Source organism: Mesoplodon densirostris, chromosome 1 (genome assembly GCF_025265405.1).
Source record: "Mesoplodon densirostris isolate mMesDen1 chromosome 1, mMesDen1 primary haplotype, whole genome shotgun sequence".
In the NCBI taxonomy this organism is placed as follows: domain Eukaryota; kingdom Metazoa; phylum Chordata; class Mammalia; order Artiodactyla; family Ziphiidae; genus Mesoplodon; species Mesoplodon densirostris.
Genome location: NC_082661.1, coordinates 1,986,070 through 2,011,940, shown reverse-complemented (window position 1 = coordinate 2,011,940; position 25,871 = coordinate 1,986,070). Strand labels below are relative to the sequence as shown.

At 52.8% G+C, this 25,871-nt stretch overlaps 1 protein-coding gene across 1 annotated transcript in view; it reads right to left on the bottom strand.

The window, feature by feature from the left end:
• Window positions 1-12,513: 12,513 nt before the first annotated feature.
• The window catches only part of TCERG1L (transcription elongation regulator 1 like), a 205,553-nt gene continuing 192,195 nt past the window's right edge, over window positions 12,514-25,871 (bottom strand). Inside the window, exons 10-12 of the mRNA XM_060093664.1 lie at window positions 20,372-20,461; window positions 16,341-16,459; window positions 12,514-12,670 (exon numbers count right to left, since the gene is read on the bottom strand). Coding sequence (XP_059949647.1) covers window positions 12,514-12,670; window positions 16,341-16,459; window positions 20,372-20,461 — 366 coding nt within the window. The remainder of the gene's footprint in view (window positions 12,671-16,340; window positions 16,460-20,371; window positions 20,462-25,871) is intronic.

Sequence of the window (25,871 nt, the reverse complement as noted above, 5' to 3'; positions counted from 1 at the left end):
AGTTCACAGTCCCCTGAACCGGCGCCAGGAACACTTTACGCTTTAGTGCGAGCAGCCTGGAGGGAAGCAGCCCTCCCCTTTGCCTCCCGGGCTATGCCGATGCGTTCACGGCAGACTCACCGGCTTCTTTATGGGCTGTTTCCATTTCTAAAATATGGTGTCAGTTGCCAAGTGATAATGCATGTGACAAGAAATATTTATTATGTGCAGGACCGTAACAAATATTTCTTTTACATCCTAAATAAAACCTAAAACTCCTGAGCATTTTTTGGGCCTATTTTATGTCTTCCCATTATGGACCCTGTCCTGTGATTTAGCCAAAATGTAGTGGCCTTGAATGTGAGCTACCGTGGGGCTCCCCTGACCCCGGGCAGCTGTCAGCACTTGGTGCCCAGAGCAGATTCCATTACCTTTGTCCCGAAGGGAGACCCCTGGGGGGCGGAAAGCAGGGGGGCATGGCTGAGAGGGACAGATTTCAAAACACGGGAAGTGGGGCTTCCCTGGTGGCGCAGTGGTTGAGAGTAGGCCTGCCGATGCAGGAGACATGGGTTCGTGCCCCGGTCCGGGAGGATACCACGTGCCGCGGAGCAGCTGGGCCCATGAGCCATGGCCGCTGAGCCTGCACGTCCGGAGCCTGTGCTCCACAACGGGAGAGGCCACAGCGGTGAGAGGCCCGCGTACCACAAAAAAAAAAAACAAAACAAAACACGGAAGTGGCCTCTGATATGCTGATTCCTGCCTTCAGGAGCCATGGTTGGATCAGGATTTCTGTTTTCAGATCTCTGAGGGGAGTGTGTTGTGTAAAAGGTAAGAAGGGTGAAGACAGTATGTTTGTAAATACACCTGGATTCAGAGAGCATCTCAGTGCTGTCAGTGAGACCTACAAATTGGGGGGTGCTGATGTGGGCCTCTGACTTGTGTATGGAGTGCGGGTGTTGGCAGCAAAGCGGTGGAAGTGTGTGTCCTTCCTCGACACACCTGGCCAGAAGGTGACTTCTCGTAAGAGGCATGTGGGACGCCCACATTTGAAGGTTTTGCTGGCAGAATAGGAGGACGGAACAGAGAGGTTCACCTTGGATGACGTGGAGATGAATCCAGGTGAATCCAGTAGCGCCACCCGCCGACGCCACCACCCAGCCACCTGCGACTGCAGGGAGTGTCTGTCCTCCCCTGGGAGCTGTCGTCCTGTCTGTGGTCGTGGCCCTGACTGTTATCCCCACGAGGTGGCAACCATCTCCCTAAGACTGGTCCACACAGGGCCAAGACAGGGCCCCCAGAGGCCGGCTCACAGAAGAGAGTTCAGAGAACAGACACCTCCAGGTGGGGCACGGGGGAACCGGAAACACTCATGGTGCCCAGCATCCTGCTGAGATGCTCTCTCTAAAACAGCCTCTGAGGGGACGGACTGCCTAAGCACAGGTGAGTGGGCGACAGAAGGCTCAGGGAGAGGGCCCCGTTTTGGTGCACACTTGTGCCCCAGGCGCTGTCACGGGGCTGTTCACGCACACACACTGCACACGGGTGTACACATATAGACACGTGCACACACCTCACACTCGGGGACACACACTCACTGAGGCGGGAGCAGCACGGCCTCTGCTGGCTCAGCGCCACTTCGGTGCTGGGACCTCCACCGCCGGCCACCGGGCACACAGAGGCCTTGATCCCAGCTCTGCTCTCGAGGGCAACAAAGCCACTGGGTTATGTCTCCTGAGAATGCAATCAATCCTCTTGAAATGAAAATGTTTGTACGCCTTCTCGCCGCAGCTGGCGCCTCGACCCCCTCTGCCGTCTCTTAGACGATCCCCTCCTGCGGGGGGCGGTGGAGGCAGTGAGCATGGTCCCGGGACCGAGGGACGACACGGAAGCCGGTGGAGAGAGGCCTCTTGCTCTGACCGGTGTCCGGTGAGCCCGCTTCCTGTAGCTCACAAGGTCATAGCCCAGCAGAAGCAGAGACACAAGAATCCAGACCAAAGGACAGGAGTCCCCGTCTTCAACAGAGACGTTGTTTTGGACCATCTGAGCCAGGCCTGTGTGAGCAGTGGATGGCAAGTAGGTGCCCATTTCACTGATGTGAACCTACCGGTGGAGATACTGCTTTAAAATCCCGCCTCTGGGTTCTCGCAGAAAGGACACGTTCTCACGTGGAAAAGCCCTGCAAGGGAAGAGGCTGAGCTGCACGGTGAGCTGAGCACAGAGGCTGTGGGTCCCCGTCTCCTCCCGGCAGGTGGAGGCTGAGAAGGTCCTGGAGGAGCTGGTGTTTGGCTCTGGAGGAAAGCGGTTCGGGCCGGGGTGGAGGATTCGACACGGGCAGGTGTCCCCCAGGCTGACAGGCCCGCCGGGCACAGGCACTCCCAGGCCAGGGCACCTGGAGCCCAGGGTCCCCGTGAGAGCAGGTGAAGGGGCACATGTGCTGCTGGCCACCGGGCAGCAGGAGGGTCACCTGGGCTCTTCCCATCAGCTCGGTGCCATTTCTGAAAACAAGGGACCTGCCGGTATGTTACTCAACCCTTATTTCCCTTTCCTCCCGACCCCCGATCCACCAAAAATGGAAAAGTGACAAAGTTCAGTGTCCTCAGAGAACCAGCTGGGGGGCCTGCTGGAGCCCGCATCTGGGTCATTGCCACCAGCTGGGCGGGGGTCTCCTGACCTGAGTGTCCGGAACTCCCAGAGGATTGACGATATCCCCAAACAGAGTCCCCCAAAGGGGGCGGGTGGAGGACCGGCCTGGACAGGTTGGCCGACAGCTGGCTGAGGACCGACCATGAGGGCGCAGCACCGCTGGCATGAGGCTTTACCTGCTGGGGACGGTGTCCCTGGAGAACGTGGGGGGGGGGCATTTGGAACAAGAGGGGAGGAAGATGGCAGCCCCCAAGGGCATTGTCCATGAGCAGCGGCTGGAACCCGGCCGGGGGGCTGCTGGGGTCGCCGGGAGAGCGGTGCCTCCTGGGTACTGCATAGGACACCCTCTGCTGTTCTTGGGGCCACAAGGATTCCCAGATCATGCCAGCCTAGGAATAAAGCCAGGATCCTAGGGACAGGGGCAAACTGGAAAAATAGGGACCCTCTGGTTTAGGCCCAAACTGCTAATGCATGAGCACCCTTGTCACCCACCCCCTCCACGAGACGATATGGGCCCTTTCTAAAGGTGTCGCCCTGGTTTCACAGCAGCTTCTGGGAGGGTCTGTCATCCAGCTGTGTTCGCGGTGCGTCCTGATGCCCGGGTGGGATGGAGATGGCGTTGAGTTTCGGCTGAGGGCTCGGCTTCTGCACACTCCCTGTTTTCAGGTTATTCTCTCAGTGTTCACAGCAAAACGCGTGTGTGCCGGGCTTCGAAGAGATTGAGTTGATAAAGTCATCCGATTACAAGTTTTCTGTGTCAGGGCGAGGTGTGACGGAACAGGGAAGCAGCTGTTTTCATCTGTGGTTTGCAGGAGGAGGTCACCAGGTTGAGGGCCTCGGGGTGAGCTGACTGGGCTGGGAGTAATTGGTCATTTCAAGACGGTCTCAGCCAGCGCTGCAAGTTCACAGCCGCCTGACACAAACTGCATCTGAAAACCCGGAGCCTGTGTGCTGAGTGAACGGGGAGATGCACAGCTAATTGGCTTCACCGTTTCTCTCACACGATAGCAGGGAGATGGGGGGAGCTGAGCAGCTGCCAGCTGGCGTCACCCAGGCCAGGGACACAGTGGATTTAAAGTCACCCCTTCCCTTTCCTGGGGTTAGAGGGCACTGACATCCCAGCCCCCGGGACCTGAGCCTGTGAGACCGAGGGCAGGGCAGGGACCGGATGAGAATGGTCCCGTGACTGGACCCAAATCAGACGTGAACTGGAATTGGGGTAAAGGGCAGAGATGAGACGGGCTCTCGGCCAGTGACCAGTGAGGTCTGGCTCCACTGGGGTGGAAGGCTCCATGCTTCTAAAGAACAAGGGGGCATGAGGCTTGGAAGACCTGGGAGAAAATGGGGCAAATAGCAATGGTGCTGATTCAAGTACCGTCCAGGGTAGAGGCTGGGCGAAATGACCTTGAGGGCCTTGGGCACCTGGGGAAGGCAGCTCCCTCACAGGGGTGAACGTGCAGCCCTCGCACCCCTGTGGCTGATGCGCCACCTACACAACGTGCTCTCTGCTCCCACAACAGCTGCCTCATCCTCCCAGGAACCACGGCTCAGCAGGTTCACCGGCCCTGGGGCTTTGGTCCCACTGAGCCCTTGACCCGGGACCTGCACCCTCCCGTGCCTGCCCAGCCCCATCTCCGTCCCTGGGAGGCTCCCCCTGACTATGTACACTGGGCACAGGCCCCTGGACCTCTGTCCCAGCCACGACCCCTTTGTGACCCCACATACGGGCCAGGTCATTCCCAGAGGGCGGGGCCACATCTCTTCATTTCCTCGTTTCCTGCCTGGCACCTCCTAGAAGCTCACCAATACCTGTGGGTCAGATGAATGAATGAGACCATCCAACAATATGACCTTGCTCTCCATGGAAACACATGTGGCAGACTTTGAAGAAGCCTCCCGGGCCCTGTCACTGACTCAGCCATTTGGTGTGTCTGTGCTGCATGCTTCCCCAGGAGGGGCTGGGCGCTGGGTCTTCCCTGGGCCTCAGGTACATGAGACGTGCCCTCGCGGGGTCACTGATGCTGGGGCAGGATACTGCGGGAAGTTCCTGGGGCTGATCTCGCCCCCCTCCTCTGAGCCTTTGCTGAGCTCTTCCCTCCCCCTCCAGCCCCTCCCCTCCTCACGCTGCCCTGCACCCCCTCCTGCAGCACCTACCTAGCTCTGCATTAACCGCTCCCTCACCGGCTGACCCTCCTGCTGGCCTGGGAGCCGCTGCTGGGGTTTCCTTCCCGCAGGGCCTGGTGCGAAGACACACAGTAAACGTGAAACGTCCCTGAGTAAAGCAAGGAATGACCACTTCCAACCACAGTGGCCTGAGTCCTACGTGTCCTGGGGGGGTCGGGGGTCAGGGAGGGTGGTGGTTTAGAGCACAGATTCCAGAGTCAGACCGACTTCTGTGCAAGCCCTGCCCGCATTGCAGTCTAGGTGCCTTTGGGCAAATTGCTTACCCTCCCAGACCTGAGATTCTCCTGTGAACGGAGGATGGAAACAGAACCCACCCCAGAGGTTGCTGAGAGGACCCGTGAGGCCCTCGGCCAGTGCCTGGCACGGAGCAGCGTTTGTGACGTCAGCCACCATGATTGGTGTCTCCGTTATCTACACATCAAGTGTGCTGGTCACTTGGAGCCAGGAGCTTGTCCCGGTTACCGAATCCCTCTGAACCGCGGCGGCTCCGAGCAAGGGCATGTCCCGTTTTGCTCACAGGCCTGCAGTTTGGGTGAGGCTGGTGTCTGCTCCCCCCAGGGTCAGCCGCTGCCTCTCTGAGGCCGGGAACCACGTGCATGGCCCCCAGCTGGGGCCGTGAGTGGGACACCTGCACCGGGCCTTTCCGAGGGGCCAGGGCTTCCGCACAGCACGGCGGCTCCCTGGAGGAGCTCGGAGAGGCGGCGTCCTCTCCCCTCCCAACCCGGGGGGCCTCGGCACCGCGTCTGTCGCTCTCTGCTGGTGCAGGCCAGTGCGGACTCCCACCCAGCTCCCACCTTGTAGGGAGTCTCACGCAAGACGAGCAGGCGGGGTGTGAAGGCGGGGCGTTCATTTTGGGGAAGCACAATTGGCCACACAACTGCACCCGAGGGAAGTGTGTGAACTAAAAATGTCACTGCCATATCAGTAAACAAAGGATGTTGCCGCCATCAAGCCATCACACGGCCGCCGCCCCACGGTGAGCCCGGAGGGAACTTGGGAAAGAGGCAGGATTGGTCGCCCACTCCCCCACCTAGCTGTCAGACCCTGCAGCCAACGGTGCCCCAGGAGACTCAGGATGAGAAAGCACAGGACGCTGGCCCCAGAGAGCTGAGGTGCACATCAAAGGAAGGATTTCGGTGAGCCCAGACTCCTGCCTCTTCTCACACACAGAAAAGTGCTACATTCCTTAACTTGAGATGTCTGGTTTTCTTGATTTGACAGTAGTCTTTTGATGTTCTGACTACCTGTATCTGACTACTCCTCTGTATCCTGGCTTCACCCTTACCTCTTCAGAGCAGTCCCTCAGAGCGATCTGAGATGCTGTGTTCCAGGATTAAGTCCTCAGTTTTGTCCACCGAGTAAAACATAACTCTCATCTTCTAGGCTGTGCATTTTTTTTTTTTTTTGGCGGTACGCGGGCCTCTCACTGCTGTGGCCTCTTCCGTGGCGGAGCACAGGCTCCGGATGCACAGGCTCAGCAGCCATGGCTCACGGGCCCTGCCGCTCTGCGGCATGTGGGATCTTCCCGGATAGGGGCATGAACCCGTGTCCCCTGCATCAGCAGGCGGACTCTCAACCACTGCGCCACCAGGGAAGCCCAAGGCTGTGCATTTTTTTCAGTCAACAAGAGGATGCTGCTGAGCCCTTTGCCTGGGAAAAGTACACCCAGGTCCTAGGAGAGGTCAGAGCTCCATGTTCTCCCACTCCTGCAAAGAGCATGTATTCTCTTCATGGTCATAAAAACATTTTTAAGTGTAATGCAATTTTTAAAGATTGTTTCTTGGGAAATGGAGGCGGAGAATTATCACATGACGAAAATCTCTAACGTTCCATTAAACAACTCTGTTTGTCCCGCATCCCGTTCTCCTGAGAGGCTGTCTGAGCCCCTCCCTCCTCTCGCTCGTGCCCACCTGCCCTCTTCTCTCCCCACATCATCCCTCTGCACCACCACCCCCGCCCCGGCTCTGCCTTTGGACCTTGTAATTGTCTGTAAAGGCGAGCATGGTGGTTTTTTAAAGGCTTTGCTTTAAGCATTCTTTCATAGCGGTGACCCCCTGCAAAATCATCGCTTTGTTATCTCAACAGCTGGTTCATGAATCATCAGGAGCCTTTAACCTAGTTGACACTTTAAATATTTTATGGGGAAAATATAAACAAAGTTTACGTATTTGGGGGAAAAGAAGATGCGGGAATAACTTTCCCTCATTATTGTTGATGAATTGTTTGAAGCATATCATTCACATGAAGCAACCAGAAAATGAACAGTAAAGACAGTAAACATTTAGTAAGAAAATAAACACTCAGCAGATCAAGGACAAGAAATCTGTCACAGCTCTCGGTAAGGAAACAAGTGGGAAGGAATCCACTTGTGTTTGTCATTCTTGCTCATGTCAGCGGACAGTTCAAAGGTCCATTCTAAAATCACTGCTCCAGGCCAGTAAGACCCAGGTCCAGGCCCCCTGCCCACCTTCCAAGGACCTTCCCTGCGGGGCTGAGCTCTCCCAGGGACGTCTGCCCTGAGCGAGAGGTCCTAAGTCGATGAGGAAGCGAGGGACATGGCATCACCAAGAAGGACTTGAAAACTGTCAGGTGGAGAGAGGAAGAGGGTCTCTGCCGACCCAGGGACCACAGACAGGACCCCACCTGTGGGTGGTGTGTGGCAGGATAGCGGGGGAAGCACGGTCTGGAGGACAGGTTCTTGTCTGGGTGACACACGGGAAGAGAAGCAAAGGGAGGGGGTCAGGTTGAAACGGAGCAGGACCCTAGGGTCCTTCCCCCTCTAATCATCCTCCACCTGCCTTTTGTCTGTGGAAAAACTTTAGCCAAAGAATAAATTTAATCAGAGAAGTGAGAAAATGCAGAAACAGAGGAAAACAGTCCAACGAGACTAAATAATAACAGTTTAGTCATTAAGCAAAGTCAAGGACCTTTAGTTCCTTTTCATGGGCTCTAGATCATATTCTGAGCCGTACCCCGTGAGCTGTCTTGTAGATACGGAAATCCTCCACCCACCAACTCTACGATGACCAGGTTGTAGCCGTGACATAAGCTGCCGCAGTTCCGAGAACTGGCCTCAGGAAAATGGGAACAAACCGACCCTGGAACTGAAGAGTCACTGTACCTAAAACAATCAAGAGGACGCTGGTCAGACCACCGATGACCTATTTCAAGATGACTGTCAGAGCAGCCTGGGCTGTTTCTGCATGGAGCCCTCCCCCTCCGCCTATAAAAGCTCTTGCCCCCTGATTGTCAGAGGCGCGGGGAGGGAGGGCCGGGGGTGGGGCGGCCTTAGGACAGGAGTCCTCTCTGCAACCTCACCCCCACCCCCGGTTACCAGCATCCAAAATAAAGCAAACTTTCCTTTCCACCAACTTTCTTCTTTATTGGCTTTTGAGTGTCGAGCAGCTGGGCCCCACTTCCGGTTACAAGGTGACCAGGGGACCAGGATCAGAGCCACTTCGTCCCGAAGCTCTGGCCTCTGGGGCATGAAAGGAGGTTTAATCCAATGACCAGTGACAGAAAGACCCACCTCTTCTTCCAAAACTCATCTTTGTCCTTTGACTGGATTCGGTGTTAACTGATTGACATGCTCACAGTTTCCTGCTAAATTTTTTTTTAAGAGAAGACACAAATGAGATTTATGTTTTTTCTCTACTTTTCACCCATTTCTCCCACCTCTACCCCTTGCCCCGGCAACCACCAATCAGTGGTTAGTTTCCTACTAATTTTTAACAGCTGAGAAGTCACTACTGAGTTTGCCACTACCTAATCTATGCTAGTGGCATTTAAAAAGAAAGTGAAATGTGCAAAAATTAAAGGAACTTACCATTTAAAAGAAATCTTCGTCTGCTGTATTTTTACAATGACTTAAATATATACAGAAGTCTAAAAAATGTTGATTACTTTGGCTGCCCTGAAAAGGAGCAAGTATTTCAAATATAGTCCATGTACAAAGATAAACCAGCTTTTGTTTTTTTGTTTTTTTTGCGGTACGCGGGCCTCTCACTGTTGTGGCCTCTCCCGTTGCGGAGCACAGGCTCCTGACGCGCAGGCTCAGCAGCTATGGCTCACGGGCCCAGCCGCTTGGACCGGGGCACAAACCCGCGTCCCCTGCATCGGCAGGCGGACTCTCAACCACTGCGCCACCAGGGAAGCCCAACCAGCTGTTTTGAAACTTGTGTTTCTCCTTGAGGGCTTGTCTGATTAGACCCAAGCTGTCCTTTCCCCTCCTACAACATACGGATTGATAAGTGATAGGTGTGAATCTAGATGTAGATATAAAGATAATCATAGAGATGATCTGTCTATCCATCTACAACTTTAAACCGTTTAATTTTCTTAGATTCAAAATCACGATTATGTGACTAAAATGTAAGCTTCCAAATACTTGGGTGAAAAGCAAAAACGTCTAGAAATTTTCCTACAGGCCATCAGGCGCCTGTGTCTTTCTAAGCACCAAGATATGTATAATTTAAGCTTAGAGGCAACATTCCTTTAGTGGTTAACTTGTAGCAAAAGCAGTAGAATACAAAGGTTAGAGTAAAAGAAACAGATCCAATGTGGAGTCAGCTTTGTTCTTCCCTGTTACAGTTTAGTTCCAGGAGGAGTCGACATGGCCAGAATCCAAGCGTCTAACTGAGCAGAGCCAAGGCGCTGGGCCCTCTAAACCTACCAAGCTGTGGGCAGTGGGAGTAAGAATTCCCTGCGTGGGTAACTGAGAGGGGCCCCTCCCCCTCCCCCCTCCCCTCCCACTGCAGTTGGCTTGGGGAGACAGCCCCACCTCCCAGCCGCGGGTTCACCACCCCCTGTGAGAATCACCCAGCCTCACGGGGTCTGTCCCTCCAGTGGCATTGTGTCCACACCGTCAGCGGGCTGTCCAGCACTTCATCAAGCCAGCTGCTTCCGGGGGATAAGACCCATGGTCGCACCCATGAATTTGGTGGGCAGGAGCCCTTTGTTGCATTGTTTCCCTTAAAACAAGTTCCGTGGTCGACAGGACGTTCTGCGGGAAGCCAGGACGATAGACGAGTCCTTCTGGGAGAGCGCGGACTGGGATGATGCTGGAAGCGCTTTGGGCAGGAAAGGAATCTACATCTTAGGGATTCGTTTCTTCATGAGGAGAAACTGCTGCCCTGTTAACAGCCAGAGGATCCACGTGATCTGCCCGGAAGAGTGCTGCAGCGGGGGCTCACAGCCACCTCTTGTGGCAACAGCTACACCATGGTGACAGCGATGTTGCTAAACTCACACACACACACCCCACCCCCAGCATCGCAGTCTCTCTGCAGGTTGGACCACGGAGCAAGGATCCAGGGGAGGACGCGGCTGAAGTCCTGCAGGACTGCTCACCTTGCCCACCTGGCATTGAAAGCTCTTTGTGATGCTCGTGGGGCATCAGTACCCCCAGCTCTGTGGTGGCCTCATCATCACCCATCACCCCAGCCGCTGGCACCGCATGAACCCCAGCCCAGAGCAGCGTGGATTCCTGCCTCGGGCCACCTCCCCCTGATGCAGCGGATGACGCAGTTTCCAGAACGGTTGCTTGGAACAGCCTCAAGCTCCCCACAGAGAGAGACTCTCCCTCCACTGGTGCTTTTGGGGTCTCTCCTGACCAGGGCTGCGAGGGGCAAACAGCAGCTCATGGCTGGGACCAGCAGCACGTGAGTTAGATCACTAACCCAGGCTGTACCTTCTAGGTGATGTGCAGGAGGCAGGAGGCAAAGCCATAGACGGGGAGAGGCATCCGGAGGGGGGCGTGGGTTCTCTTATGCCTCCAGAACGGATCAGGCCCGGTCTCGGCTGTAGCCGTTCATTTTAAACGACGCTGTCATGCACATCTGGCGTCATGCTGGGGGATCAGACGGCAGTTCATGGAGGGTGACTCGGCTGCAGACATCTGGTGTTCCGTGGTCAGGTGGTCAGCACCTCCCCACACCCTGGGCAAGAAGCAAGCAGCTGGCTTGGCAGATGGATGTTGCCTATGGCAGGAGAGATCACTGGTTTCGTACGAAGCCCCAGGGGACCCCGGAAGCCCCTACTGCAGCTCCCAAGGGCTGGGGAGCCAGAGCCTCCCCTCCCAGACACCTTTCCTGGTGGTTCTGGGCAGAGTGCAGCTAATGAGACACGGCCACAGGGCGACCTTCCCCCAGAGGGTGGCTGACCAGCAGCTCCCGTCGGCTTCCTGGCAGTTTGCTCAGCCGAGCTGTGCCCTCTCTGGCCGTGTCTGGATCTCTGCGCTGGTGGGGAAGCTTGTCTGAGCTGGGGCAGGGGGTGGGGATGGCCGCTCCTTACCTCTGCTGTTCCCATGTTCTTCAGACCTGTCTCTACTCACAGCCCTCATCACCCCAGTTCCCTTTCTGTTCAGTTCCTCTCCTTACATTACAAGGGGATTTCTATCTCCTGATGGACCCTGGCTGACCTGGCAGTGGCATACGCATCTCAGAGCCCATCTTCTATGGCACTGATGGCCGCAGACGCCCAGCCCCACTGGGTGATGGTCTGAATCTGAGCCACGGCTCCGGAACCCACAGAGGTCACTGGCATAGAAGGTAACCAGTTAACAATATGGGCATTAAGACCAGGGCGCACCCCAATAAAGAGAGAACCACTCCTTGCCCAATCCCCTCCTAATATGTGTGGCAAAAAGCGTTCTTTTTCTGGGAACTGACTGATGAGAAAGAAGGTAGGTGGGGAGGAGGTGCCACTGTGAGCTAGGGACAAAGACAGGGTATCCGATAGTGACTCCATAAACCCGAAATCAATGAACAGATGTTCAATAATTTACAGAATGTAATTAATTAGCTGGAGTTCTATCAAGTATGGTTCCACCCGGAACTCGTAATTTGAAAAGCAAGATTTCTATTTGAGTAGTACTTTCACATCCCTTACGTGCAATCGTCAATATTTTTATGAATCTTTCCAAATAGAGTATCTTTAGCTGAAACACCGTTTTGTTGCTTAAGATTGTGTTGGAAGTCTAAGCCACAAAAATACACTGGTTTAAAATATTTATTAATTCAAAAATTTTTTTAATTTTTTATACAAAGATGGTGAGAAAAATCTCATGCAAACTCTGGGCATACAAGAAAAATAACTTAAATATTAATAGGATGATTTTGTACAAAATAATTCTTTTTTAAGTAGGACCTCCCACAGAAAGCACAGCCCCCTTCTCCAGGCCCGATGTCCACAGAGGGGGCTGGGGCGATCGCCCTTTGACCTGTAGGTGGTCCACGGTCCATGTGTCCGACGGTCACAGGTGTCACTATGATGATGAACAGCCTACACTACTACTCAGAAAACTAGACCCGGGGACCCGAGCCGGGACGTCCCAACACCACAGAACTCCTGAAGGATGGAAGGAACTCATGAAGATTTTCAGAAAAGTTTCAGATAATCAGCTCGACTCATGAAAACACCTTGAGATGGTTAGAGATGGTGTCTGTTTCCGCTGAGGTACAAACCTGCAGCAGATTTAGAATCTGTCTATATTACAAGTAATTTGCATAATTAAAGCAATTAAGGGAGCAACATATCATGGCAATTAGAAATGCATCAAACTCGGAAAGTTGTACCAAAGAGAGCTTCAATATGAAACAATAACCCTCCGAGAACGAAGCCCACGGCCCCTGGGGCTCCCGACCTGGCTGTGTGGGCGCCCGTCCCCCAAGCCTCCGCCACGCTCAGCCTGATGGCATTTGCACACACTCATCTCATTTTCCGTAGCCTGAGTCTGTTTTCCTTGTCCCGCTTCTTGAGAATAAGGATGAATTGGTTGAAAAAGTGCTCCTGGTCCTTCCGTTTCTGGACAAGTCGAAACCTCTGATCCCGGCCGTACTTCTCAGCAAACTCCTTAAATGTGGTCCTGAAAGACCAAAAGCATCCTGAGACCCCTTCCTGGAGAAGAGCGGGTCCTGGTGCTCTGAGTACCTCCTGCCCGAGCTCAGGGTGGGGAACTCCCTCTTCCAGATCTGGGAGCAGGACCCTTGGCAGGAGGACAGCAGGAGGACGGACAGAAGGAATAGCGCTGGGCCTCCGACACCCCCTGCCTGCTCCCTTCTCTGGCTGTTATTCCCCACTGGGCCTGGCAGGGGCTTGGGCCACGTAACTCACACACGTGCCCATCTCTGCATCCAACCGGCCCGTGGGCATGAGCCTGGCCTCACCTGCCTCCTGGGCCTGGTGTCACCCCGAGCTGCTCGCTGCCCACCCCCATCACCGCTCCGGCCACACAGGTCTTCTGTGCCCTGCTCTCACTGTGCCCCAACTTGTCATGGTCTTCGCATACGCTGTTCCCTCTGCCTGGCACACCCTTCCCTCATTTCTTCACTCATTGTGTAAAGCCCTCTCCTCATTAGATGTCAGGACCGGCCTGTCTTCCTCAGGGAAACTCGCCTTATCTACGGGTCAGAGAACTGGGTATCATCTTCATGAGCCTCAATTGTGCAATGTTACTCGCCTCTCCCTGCTCGAGCAGAAGTGTGTTACCTGCTTTGTTTTCTATGGAGCATCTCGAATATCTAAGCCCAGTGGCCGGCATGTGCTCAGCACCCAAATACTGACTGAATCCATGATTGCCAGGCTAGGGAGTCCCCTGTAAGAAACTCAGTGGCACCAGCCAGGCCCGGCCAGAGTGGGTGGGGCAGCTCAAAGGGCAGAAGGAGTGGACGTGGCTTTGCAGACAAATGGAACCTTTGCCAGCAGCGGCTCCCCGTGGCTTCCTCTTCTCCCAGGCCGGAGCTTGAAGCCGGTGGTTGGGACAGCTCCAGGCGGTGGAGGAGGGGTGGGGAGGCGGGAGGGGAGGGCTGAGAAGCCAGTCCCTGCAGACGCTTCCGCCTGCCTTCTGCTGGCAGAGAGCTGGGCTGGAGCTGCAGGAGGGGCCCTAGGTGAGTAGAAACATGCTCGCCCTGTGCCCGGGGGAGGCCTCTCGCTCCTCCTATTTCTCTTTGTGGAGAAATTTATATTTCATGGTAGACATTTAATTGTTGCATTAAATTACTATAACTTAATGGTTCTTTTTTTATACGTGAATAACAAGATTACACTGACATGGCTGTTAGGAGACAAGATGAATAATCCATAGGCCCATCCTCACTGCTGTCACTAAACCATGAGTCTCGATCCTTCCTCACCAGGCACTGCTCTCCTCCCTGCACGCTCCGGGATTCCGCTTGCTAGATGCTTCCCGAGGAGAGAAAACGCTTCTCTCTGGTTTTCAACTTTCTCGGTTCGTTCTTTCCTTCTTTTCCCTCCCTCCCTCCCTCCCTCCTTCCTTCTATGATTTCACAATTGCCATGAGGTGTGACTAACACACACTTAATTGAGCTTCCATCACCGACCTTCTTGGGAAAAGTAAGATGCTGAGAGACACAGGGGGCTTGTTATTTTGGTCGCGTGTCTAGGGGGAGCCTGAGCATCTTCAATCGGGGGCTGGGCGGAGCCCCTTCTAGAGAGGTCCTATTCTGGGCACCTCTGAAAAGAAGTGCCCCTGAAAAGAAAAAAGAAAACTCCGACCCTTTAGCCGTGCCCAAGGGGACAGCCTGGCTTACTGCTGACCCTGGTGGACCGTCCAGTGAGCCTGGGGAAGTCCTCTAAGTCACCTGCACTGCATGTCCCTTTCCCCTGGGGATGTGGCCACCCTCAGTTGAAGGAGGTGGCCGCTGTGGCCAGAGCACCAGTCCGCCAGCCCACGGGGAGGTCCCCGGAGTCTCCTCTCCCCTCTCCAAGACCCCGAGAGCTGGGCAGGGCTGGGATCTGGCCCTGGACTATCCCCACGGCTAGGATCAGAGCCAGGATGACTGGAGGTGGGGCTGAGGGTACTCAGGACGCCTGCGCTGAGCCCCCTGGCGACCAGTGGGCGGCAGGGAGAACTGTCACTAGGACGCCTGCGAAATGGCAGGAAGAGAATGTAAAGAAGATCTGAAAAGGGTTTTGAACTAAAAACTCGTTTTATAATTATAAAAGTAATATATGCCCAGTGTACATTTCTAAAAAATAGCAGGCAATTAAATCTAGTTTCAAAGAAGAGTAACTTCATTTCTACCACTGATTTTCCTTCTCTGTGTGTGTAATCTTTTTTGTAATTGCTGAATACATTCTGAATATTTCTCCTTTGCCTTCATAACGTATTCATGGGAGGAGGACTAGGTTGGCTATTGTTAACATTTTACCAATGGTTGGACAGAGACTATTAGCTAATTGTCTTCACAGGCAGCACCAGTGGTAGTGACGGGAGCTCTCCAGGACCTGCCAGGCACCGTGTGTCTTGCCTCCATGAAGGCCCACACACCATCCTCCCAGTGGCCCGTGAAGCAAGGCAGCTACACCCCCTCAGATCAAGACACCTGAGCTGTGAAGGCCCAGTGCCTGACCCTGCAGCGGGGGCCAAGGATGGGCAGGGCTGCTGTGCACTGAGGCAGGGGCTCTAGATCCAACTCCCCCTCCCACCCAGGGTCACCAGCTGGGGGGACAGAGCAAAGCCGCGGCCAGAACCCAGAGTTCTCATAGAAAATCACAGTTTACAAATCACGAGGCCCACATTGGCTTTCCGAGGTCAGCATTTGGTGATGCGGATAATTCATGGGAATTTTTTCCCAGTCAGAAAGTATCTACCCTTTAAGTAGCCGAAGAAGTTTTCTGAGGCCTATGTAACCAACACTAAATTATATTATCCAATTATTGGCCAATGAATTAACCAATTATTGATCAAAATGTAGATGCCTACATCTGCATGGAAGGCAAACATCAATTAATGTTCATTTAAATATGATTTATTTATGCATTATTATTAAAAATGCATGACGTCAGCCTTATTATTAAAAATCATAATGTGTAAATGTCCATTTAAAAATAATGTCCCAATTTAAAATAAAAATACATCAAAATCAACCATTTTTCGCTCATAAAATTTATACTTGTATAATTAAGTAGCTCTTGTGCATTAATTTTTAAATGTCAATTAAAGTTAATTTTAAAGTCGAGTTCAGCTTATATATTCTTCTAGTTTCTAACATCGTTTTCATATTAGTTTGTTTTATTTCATGGGAATAATGCCTGATTATCTTAGGTGAGGTTGACAGCCAAGTTCACTCGGGACCTTTGCTGGTGTGGAGCGTCTTCCCTTCACACTCTGGACAGCTGCCCAGGCGTGTGGAATCCAGGGGCTGGTGGGGTTTATTTTGCTGTTGCTGTGTATCGTTTGTTTTGCATTTGTACTCCTCCATCATTAGATCAGGGGAATTAGGCCCCATCTCACGAGGGCTGACCTATTGATGAGTTATTTTGGCCTTGGAGTCAGGGCTGCTGACGTGTGGAAAACCACCATGTAAGGTGGACAGAGCTACTGGGGTGCCTTTGGTTAGCAAGCAGGGCTGGGAGGTTTGTTCACGGCCAGCACAGAGGAGAAGGGCTGCCCACTCCAAAATTACACGTTTGATGTCTATGGAACATAGGTCACGTGATTTAACCCAAAGACCCCTTACAAAATTTGGTAAATTTCCAGCCCCAGAAATCTGGCCTTAACTCACTTTCCATACCTGGGTGAGAGTTTAGATTCCTCTAGAAGTTTTTTGAATTCTTCTTTGGCTAGCAGCAATTTGCTTTTCTTTTCCTTGTATTCTTCTTTTATTCTTGTCTTGACAAACTGTTCAAATATCTTAAGACACACACAAAAGAGAACTATTACAAGAATGCATACCAGAAATGAACCCTTGTGCTTCAAACACCACACAAAAACACAGCAAGGATCTGAGATAAGCCTGTCTTTTTCACAGTTGCTGGAGCTACAAACTAGAGCCTTTAATCTGGCCTCTCCATGAAAACAAGTGTCTGGACAATTACACCTGCTTTCCCACGAGGCCAGTGTGCTTCTCCATGTCCAGGCACCATCTGGGGGTCAAACACTGAATCAGCCTGCTTAGAAATCCTGGGTATGAGTGGGCGGCCCTCTCTAGAGGTGTCGTGGGAGCGGTGGACAGTTTGGAAATCCCAGCTCCAGCGCTCCTATGTTTCTTGTTTTGGAACCTCCTGAGCAGCACTTACCTGCGTGCGTTGTCTCACCGCCTTTCACATCCTGGCCAGCAGCACCATGTCACACGAGAGTCTGTACTTTGTTCTAGTAACCCCTATGGCCATGTAACTGGCATTTGAGTCTCCAAAATGACTTTGAACGTGTGAAAAGAAAGTCAACCCAGCATCTCTGGTTTCCCACACTCTAGTCTTCAAGGAGACCCACTTGTGAACAAGGGTCTGGTTCCCCAGGGGCTCCTGTGGGCAAGGTGAGCCTCTCCTTGGTGTCATGGAAACACCCAGTGAGGAGACCCGACCACCGGGCACTGCACTCCCACTCCCCAGCTTGATGAGAATGGGCTTTGAAGGCCACGTCAACAGGAAAACCAGACCCTTAGCCTAAAGGATATGGATATTGTCTGGTAGGCAAATCCATCCAAGACCCTGGAAAGGTTTCTCTTGGGTACTGGCGGCCGACATGACAAAACCCCCCAGGGAATCCTTCTTTGCAGTAGACCATAGAGTGAGCCCCCCTTGCTTGGATTAAGACCGCTCATTGTTCTAATATCAGAAAATTGTCATTTGTAGACTAAAGCCAAAGGGAGGTGGAGACAGCTGTTTCATTCCCAAAGCTCTCCAAGCCTCGAAAACATTAAAAGGAGAATAAACGGGAAAATTTAGATGTGTGGATGAACGCAGATAAAAAGATCAACAAAAAGCCCACATCTGGTCCTATTAGGCCAATGAATAGCAATTCTGTACCAACCCAATCAGTGGCCACTGCAGATACTGGAATCTGAGCCAAGAGCTCAGGGCATCTCCCGCCCTCCTGCCGAGGACATGGAACCAGGAAGTGGCGACTCGGCCGAAACCCCATCACTCCCCTGCAGAACGGGTCTCCCGGCTCTGCCTGACGGTTTCAGTTTCCATTTCAGTCACGGCCAGCCTTTACAGGAGTATAAATACAAAATGCTACTCGCCTCCTGAAGAATCATCAGCAAAATGAAATATTCAAGAACAGGCCTTAGACGGAGAGCGTGCATATACATTTAAGTAAGAATATGATCGGCTTATTTCACCTTCAAGGCAAGTGGTAATGTAAACTCTCCAGTTCTTTTGTAATTTAAGCTAATAAAAAAGGTAAATGTAGGGTTATGATACAAATAAAAGCGTGTGGGTCCATCGTTAGTCAGAGTTTTGCTCTATTAATTTTAAATCTGGATAGAAGCCCTGGCTGGTGGTGGGGTCAGAGCTGGCGAGAAAGACCTCCTTCTCTCTCTGCCTGGAACCATTTATCCCTCTAATCAGATTTTGCTCTGTCCTCTGCCTTTGCTCTGCTGCTTTATTTATGCCGCTATAATTTAATGTAACACGTTTTTTTTCCCTCCTCTTTAACAAATTACACCAGTTTTATTCAAAATGGGGCACGACTTCTAAAAAGAGAGACCACTGGCCATTATCTTGTCATGGCGTGTTCTAGTGAAATAAGATGGAACACTCTGTGTTACCATAGAAACAGGTCTGATCAGCGCTCCCAGGACCCCTACTCTCTATTTCGGCTCATTCACATTTCTGCAGACCCCGTGGAAGGATGGCTGCAGTGCACACACCATGAGCCTCGGCTTTTCCCACGAACACTACGTTACAGTAGGCCCCACACAGAGTCCGTGTCTGGTGCTTGCCAGCCCGATTCATTCATAAATAGGACTGTGTTTTCTGAATGGGGCCCAAATATTGTTTCCTTCATCAGTTCAGCTTCAGCCCCGTGCCTCTTAGAAACTACAACACTGTCGATTTGCTGGGGTGGGGTTTCTCTTACGATGCAGGCATTTAATCTGAGGCCTCTCTGGTGCTGAAGTGCATCAGCTACGGGGAGCCTGCTTCCTCCTCCCCCTCGTGGGACGCTGGGACCACACTCTGGTATGAACACAGGCCTGATGTTTCCTCTGCGTGATTTCACGGGGACGTCTGAGGGCCTCCCACCAAACGGCGGGCTCTGGCTGTGAGTTGACCTTCTAGTCTGATCTGTCTGCCCCGAGAGCACCCTGGCAGTCACAGCCCATCCCGGTCAGCACCTGTCTCTCTCACCGGGGCTGTGGGAGTCCAGCCCCCCTGCTCCCGTGGGTGAGTGTTGTGCCATGACCACCCCCCAGACACCCGGAGGGTAGGAGACCCTGCCCTGCCCAAGAGTCTGGTCCATTCCGGGCAAACAGCGCCCTGAGCTCCCTGACGTCTGAGAGACGGGGCTTAAGCAATGAATCATCAGCTCGGCTTTTCCTGGGGGTGTGGTGGGAAGGGTCTTACTTCTTCACTTCTTCAACTTCCTTTAAAGAGGCTGATGGCCTCTAAAACCATCCATGGACTAGAGATGGAACAGCATGGATCACGACAGTCAGTGAGACGGAGTCCACAGCTGTGCTGCTCATTATCTGTTACGGTTTAAAGTGATCTTGTCACCAAAATAAACGGGCTTCTCTCAGGTCACAGCTGGAGAGTTGAACTTTGTGATTTGTAATAGGGCAACAAAAGGGTGAGATATTACCAATGATTAAAATCACCGAGTTTCCTCCGCTGTGGGGAAAACAGATATAAAACACGCAAACACAAAGCGAGGCCCTGCCCGCTTGGCCTGCACTGAGCCCCTTGGTCCACACCTAAGGGAATTTCACGAGTTGATGACAGAATTGAAAATAAAACTGCACTCTCCATCCTCCTGGCCCGGGCTTTCCCAGACCCGACTGTCTGAAATCAGATGGATGCCGCCAGGGCCGTGACATCGGGGGTGAGAAGACCCTCGTGGGCTTGTGTCTCCAGTGATGGCGCCTGGCCACCCACTTTCCACATGTATCTGCTCTGCACTCAGAGGGCAGAGGGAGGGAGACACATGATTGGGGCGGGAACAGAGATGCAGACGCAGAATCTGGATCCTTCTGGAATTTATCTTGGGGCCCTTCTTGGATGTGCTCCAGGAGCTACCAGATCCTGGCAGGGCTGTGAAAGCTCAAGCGTCCCCACCGGTCAGCACAGCCCGTCCCTCTGTCTGCTTAATCCGGGAGACAGTTCTGTCTCCGTGGCTTGACTTCTCAACAAGCCGGGCGGACCCCCGCCAGGTGTCCATTTAAAATGACCTCCAGGCCAGCTGTCTCGAATCCATTCTTGCTTTCCCGGGGACCCACTTTCTAGAAAAGTCCATCCTTTACTTTTGCTACTATTGTTCCCTGGACCCTCTCCTATTTCACTTTTATTATATCAGATCTTAAGCCTTTTTAATACGGCCATCCAGGATGTGGTTCATGTTCCCCAAAGCTGAGTTTTCACCTCTGTATTTGCCTCATGGGGTCACGAGCAGGCGGTTTGCCAAGAGCAGGTACCAGGTAGCCTCCCGCTGCACCCGCAGCTCTTCCCGTTCACAAGCTCACGGGCCAGCAATCAATTCTCACGGCTTCCCCACTGACACGGCAAAGATGACAGGCACCTGCTCGTCCGCAGAGCTCTCAGGACGGAGCATCACTTGAACTCCGCGTCCTCGAGTCCATCACCCCACCTCCTACCACCTTACCTGTTTCCGCTCCTCGGAATTTAGCAGCAGATAGCGCGGATCAAACACGATTTTATGTAATTCTTTCTCCCAGGTAGAAAACGCTGACACCTGAAGAAAGATAGTCAATAGAGTTGCTTTTAGCATCTCATGCTGAGCCTGGAGTCGCACTGAAATGATCAATGGTGAGAAACAGCACTAAGGCACCAGGGGTTCAGGGACGTAGCATCGTTTAAATGTGTTCAACTTGCCAAACTTCTAAGAAAATCACTATTTAGAGCATTTGAAAATCTAATTTCTAGACTCACGACACTACTTCCTCCCTGGATATCTTCCAGAGCCATGTGTCCTGATCTAAAACCCCAACTATGCCTGTGAAGCTGGGACATTCTGAAATGTGACACTGTGAAAGGAGATATTTGTAAAAGTTTTCAGGACACCGCAGGTCGTAACAGAGGACAGTATTGTAGAAATAATCAGAGTTTGGCACAATTTTAATTGATTTTTGATCAACATTTGAACCTTTTTTACGTAGGTCACCTTTTTTAACAAACTACCCTACTTTCTAATAGTTTTAGATTTACAGAAAACTTGCAAAAATATTATGAAGCTACCGTCTACCCCATACCCAGTTTCCTATATTGCTGACATCTTAATGTTAGTATGCTAGATGTGTCTACACAATTATTAACAGGAGTCCACACCTTACTCAGGTTTCTTTAGTTTTTGCCTATTTTTTTTTTTTCTGTCCCAGGATTCCACGTAGGACACCACATCACATGTAGTCTCATGTCTCCTCGGGCTCCTCTGGGCTGTACAGTTTCTCACTCTCCTCGGTTTCGATGACCTTGATAGTTCTGAGGAGTACTGGTCAGGTATTTTGTGACATGTGCCTCTGCTGGGATTTGTCTCAGTTTTTCTCTTGGTTCGACCAGGGCGGTGGTTCTGGGGAGGAAGACCCCAGAAAATGTGCCCTTCTTGTCACATCCTATCAAGGTCCATCCTGTCAACGTAACTTATCAGAGCTGATGTTGACCTTGACTGACCAGCTGAGGTCTTTCCTCTATGAATTTATTCTTTTTCCCCTATCCCATGCTGTCCTCTTTGGAGGGAAGTCACAATGTATAGCCCACACTTAAGTGGTCCGGCTCCACCTCCTGAGATGGGAGTATCTGTATAAGTTCCTTGGCATTCTTCTGGATGGGATATTTGTCCATTCTCTCCCATTTACTTATTTGTTCCATCATTTGTTTATATCAATATGACTCATGGATATTTATTTCATACTTTGGGTTATAATCTAACATGATTATCGATTTGCTCCTGGTTTGGCTGTTGTGGTTGGCTCCAGTGTCCCTGGGACATTCCCCATTGTTTTGTTTTCTGGGCCCTTCAAGATGCTCCAGGGTCACCTCATATCGCTCCTACCTTGGCCCTAGAATCAGCATTCTCTAAGAAACCCTGGTCCCTCTTATTGGAGACCCGGGTGCCGGGTGAGCTCATTGCTGCTGGGATGTTGTTGATCCAGACTCTCTCAGCTGATGGAGCAGTGAGACAGTTAAGTCATCCAAAAATAATTTATTCATTTAAAAGCACTGACCAAATATTGACTGTGCCTTAGGCCCCATGCTGGGTGCTGAAGGTTCAGAGAAAATAAATCAAGGCCACTGACCTCAGGAGGCCCACGGTCCAGGGTGAGGCAGAAAGCTAACTCAGGATCTCCTGGGGGGCATTAGTGTCCTTCCAGAGACATGCCCAGGAGTCAAGGGGACACAGAGAAGGGCCTGGGGAGAAGTTGTCTCGAATACTGACTGTGCTGAAACTGGGCCCACGAAGGGCTTGGGAGGTGTTGAGGAGGAACTGTCTGTGGGGCGAAGGCCAGGCTCCAGGAACGGTGGGGAATCTGGGGATTACAAGGGGGGAACGTGGTTGGGATGAAGGAGGCTATGAGGGCTGGGAAGAGGCAGGAGAGACGGGAAGAGGCAGGAGAGACGGGCAGAGCAGATGCGCAGGACACTCCCAGACCTACTTAGGAACCAGGGCCTTGTCTGGAGAGCAACGGGAGAAGAGCCAGATGTGATGTGTATCTAGCAGCCTGGGTAGGGGAGGGACTCCCGGGACGTGGGGAGGTGAAGCCAATAGTCAGTTTACAAAAACAAGATCCCTTCACATTCTTACTTTTGAGCAGGTTAAAATATTTCTGGTAGAGATATTATTTCAATAGGAATTGTGCTTTGCTTTGTGCATGATAACATAATGATTTTTCAAAATTGACAATTCCTATCTTCAATAATAAAAATTAAAGCCCTTTTTAATACTCATGAGCTCTTTTATCAGGCAGGGTGACCCAAACTCCAAGCAGGGATTTTTTTCAGTTGACTAAAAACATGGTGAAATTTTGACATGTTACAGGGATTGGGGGTAGGGGCTCTGGAAAAGCATCAGGGCAGAATGATTTCTCTGTTTTTTGAGAGCTGACACTTGACCACGTGAGCCTTAGGGTGGATATGGAGAGAAGGAATGGCCAACTTCAATACAGCCCAATCAGATGGGCATCTATCCACCAGGTAGAGACCTGTAAACCCCTCCAAGGTCCTCGTTTTGTAAGGAAGGCCAACAATTGTTAAGAATTGGTGTCACATAACTGACTCCACCAGCTTGTTGAAAAGTTCTGGGGTTCTAGGTGGATAATAAACTACATTAAAAAAATTAATATAGTGTCCTTGCCTCCAGAGGAATTTACAATCTGTATACATGGCACGATGAGCCATCTCCCCAGTGACTGTAATTTGTGATAAAACAGACGTCGTCACATAACCTGACAGCCACACTAACAGATACTCTTGAGGTTCAGAGGAGGGTGGGCAGCCCGGGCTTGGGACCTGTGACAGAGGCTGGAGAAGAGGGCAAGTCTGGACAGTCGAGTGTGAAACGGGGCCCGTCACTGCCTGCGGGTGGACACAGCCTTGTCGGTGAAACAGACTCTTCCCAAAGAAGGACCCTGATGACTGTCGTTCCCTCGACCGTGAGACTCACTCTTGATGGAAGCCCAGCCTCCCTGGACCTGTGTCCCCACGGTCACGTTTTCTGGTAGGTTCATTCCATGGGGCAGGGGCTGAGGCCTCCCCTTTCTTGCTGGAGGCCTGTGGGGGGCCATTCTCCACTCCCGGGGTCCCCAAGTTCTCCACGGTGGGCCCTCCACAATAGGTTGACTTCCTTAAAGCCAGTGGGAGAATCTCTATATATGAGACCCAATTTTACATAACATGGTGTCACACCGACACGGGGGTGACCCCCCATCCTATTCGGAGTCCTGCCCACTCTCAGGAGAGGGGGTTATTCAAGATGTGTGCCCTGGGGTGGGAGTCGGGGCCACCCTAGAACTCTGCCCACACAGCAGGTCCCCAGGACTAATGCATGTTCTTGCCTCTAACTTGGCCTTCGTTTCTCAACAGCGATCTCCATCCCTTGTCTGCCTAACAGTCCTTTGAATCTGTGACATTTTACACGTGATTTGGTCCAGGATCGTGGAATTCTAAAGCCAATTTTAGACCCTTTCCTGCAGAAGTCCCGTCCTTCCTTCCCTGCAGCCTGACCACGTCATGTAGTGCTTCCGTCTCCCTTCCTGGGCCGTGTTCTGTGCTGTATACATCATCTCCTGACACTTGGCAACTATTCCATCTCAGGGTGCTGACACCAGGTGACTCTGTGCCGTGGGTGAAGGTCAGCACTACTTGTCTTGGTGAGAGTGTGTTTGGACACTGTCCCAGCCCGTGCCGCTGGCCTCTGGTTAATACTCATGCAGAGCTTTATTTAACTCCCCTCTGGAACATCACCCGCTATGGGCTGGGAATTGGGAGACATGGGCAGCGGGTCCCTTGAGCTGTACTGGAGGCCAGCCTCCTGCAGTCTTGTGCTTCTCCTGCTGGCAGACTCCCCTCTGATTCATCCTCAGTGTCTGAATTGTGTTCCCTGCCATTTCTACAACAGAAGACACCAGAGCTGGTGGTTTGAAACACAGGCACAGAGAAGGAGCGGCAGCGTGGACCGGCCAGGGCGCAGTTCCCAAACCTGGACAGATGCCGCCATAAAGTGGAAACTGTCAGCAGGTGTCCACCCCTGGCATTGGTCCGAGGCTGCCGCCTGGCTGGCTGACACGTGGGCATCCCACGTGGCACTGTCTGCACCTACAGGTGTCACTGCTGGAGGGATGACAGTTCCAACGAGGCTGTAGATCAAAGCGGAGACACTGGTACCCTCTCTGTGGCCACATAAACCAGGCCCTTCCTGTCATAGCTGTTGTCAAGGGTCTCCCCAAAATATAACCTTGTTTTAAAACCCCAGAGAATCGTGCCAGCACAAGTAGCAAAATGACCACCTCATCCTTGTCGCCTTTGGGGGTGGTCATCTCCTGCCTGGACGACCACAGTGGCCTCCTGACGGCTCCCTGTCCCCCAGCGTCATTTTCCCTTGACCCGCAGCCCCCATCTTTCCAAGACCCCTCAGACCAACAGGTCGGCCACTCGGCCAGCACCCAGGCCTCTCGGGTCTGGCCCCAGCTGTCCACCCAGCATCCTGTCCTGTCCAGCTGAGCGGCCCTGAGTGCCCCCCACCAGCGAGGGTCCCCAACGGTGCCCATGCCGGGCGGCTGACCCCTCCAACCCCTCCACCCACGGGGCACGGCAGGGTGACGCCCTCTCGGAAGCCACCACGAGGTGACCCTTCCCCGGATGACACCGGCTCCAACCTCAGCCCCCACCTTCACGGAAACCTCTCCGAAGGCCAAGGAGTGGATCCTGTGTTGCTCCTGGGGAAAGGGACTCCGTTAAGTAACGTGCTTTGAGAGCGTTGGGTCAAGGCTAAAAAGCGAGATAATAACGCAAGTCCCGTGGGTGCCATGAGGCCATGGCCATCCCCTCGGGCTCCTGCCCCCAGGCTGGGCACCCAAAGGAGGCAGGCATGCTTCATCTCTGAAACCAAAGGCGGTTTTGAGTGCTTGTCAACCCTTGGGTCACAGAAAAGGCCAGGAGCCGAAGGACGAGAGGAAGGCACCCGTCTGCCTGTCTGCCTGCACGTGCTGGTCGGACCCTCGGCTGGCATCCTCTCTCCCTTCCTATCACCTCTGGTGTCTCCTGGTCTCAGGGAAACGGACCAAGGCCTCAGCCGGGAGGTGCGAAGGCCTCTCTCACCTGGGAAGGGGAGAAGCAGGTGCGGGAGTTCTGAGGGGGCACGAGGCCACTGGGGAGGAACCCGACATGCTGAGCTGTGCAAGAGGCCCAGTGGCCCCTGAAGACGGTCCCTGAATCTCCCTCCAGCCTGAGCCCACTGCCCTCTGCTTCCAGGGGCCGGAGAACGTGGCCACAGCCCCTCTGTGCATTTGCCCAAGACTGCCCTCCTGGCTTCTCTACCTCCAGCCTCCACCTGTGCCCCAAACCACCTCCCTCCGTCGGCGCTCACCCCACCCCTCCCGAGCCCAGACCCCCTCCCTGCCCACTAGCTCTCCCCGCGGGGCCACCCCTCC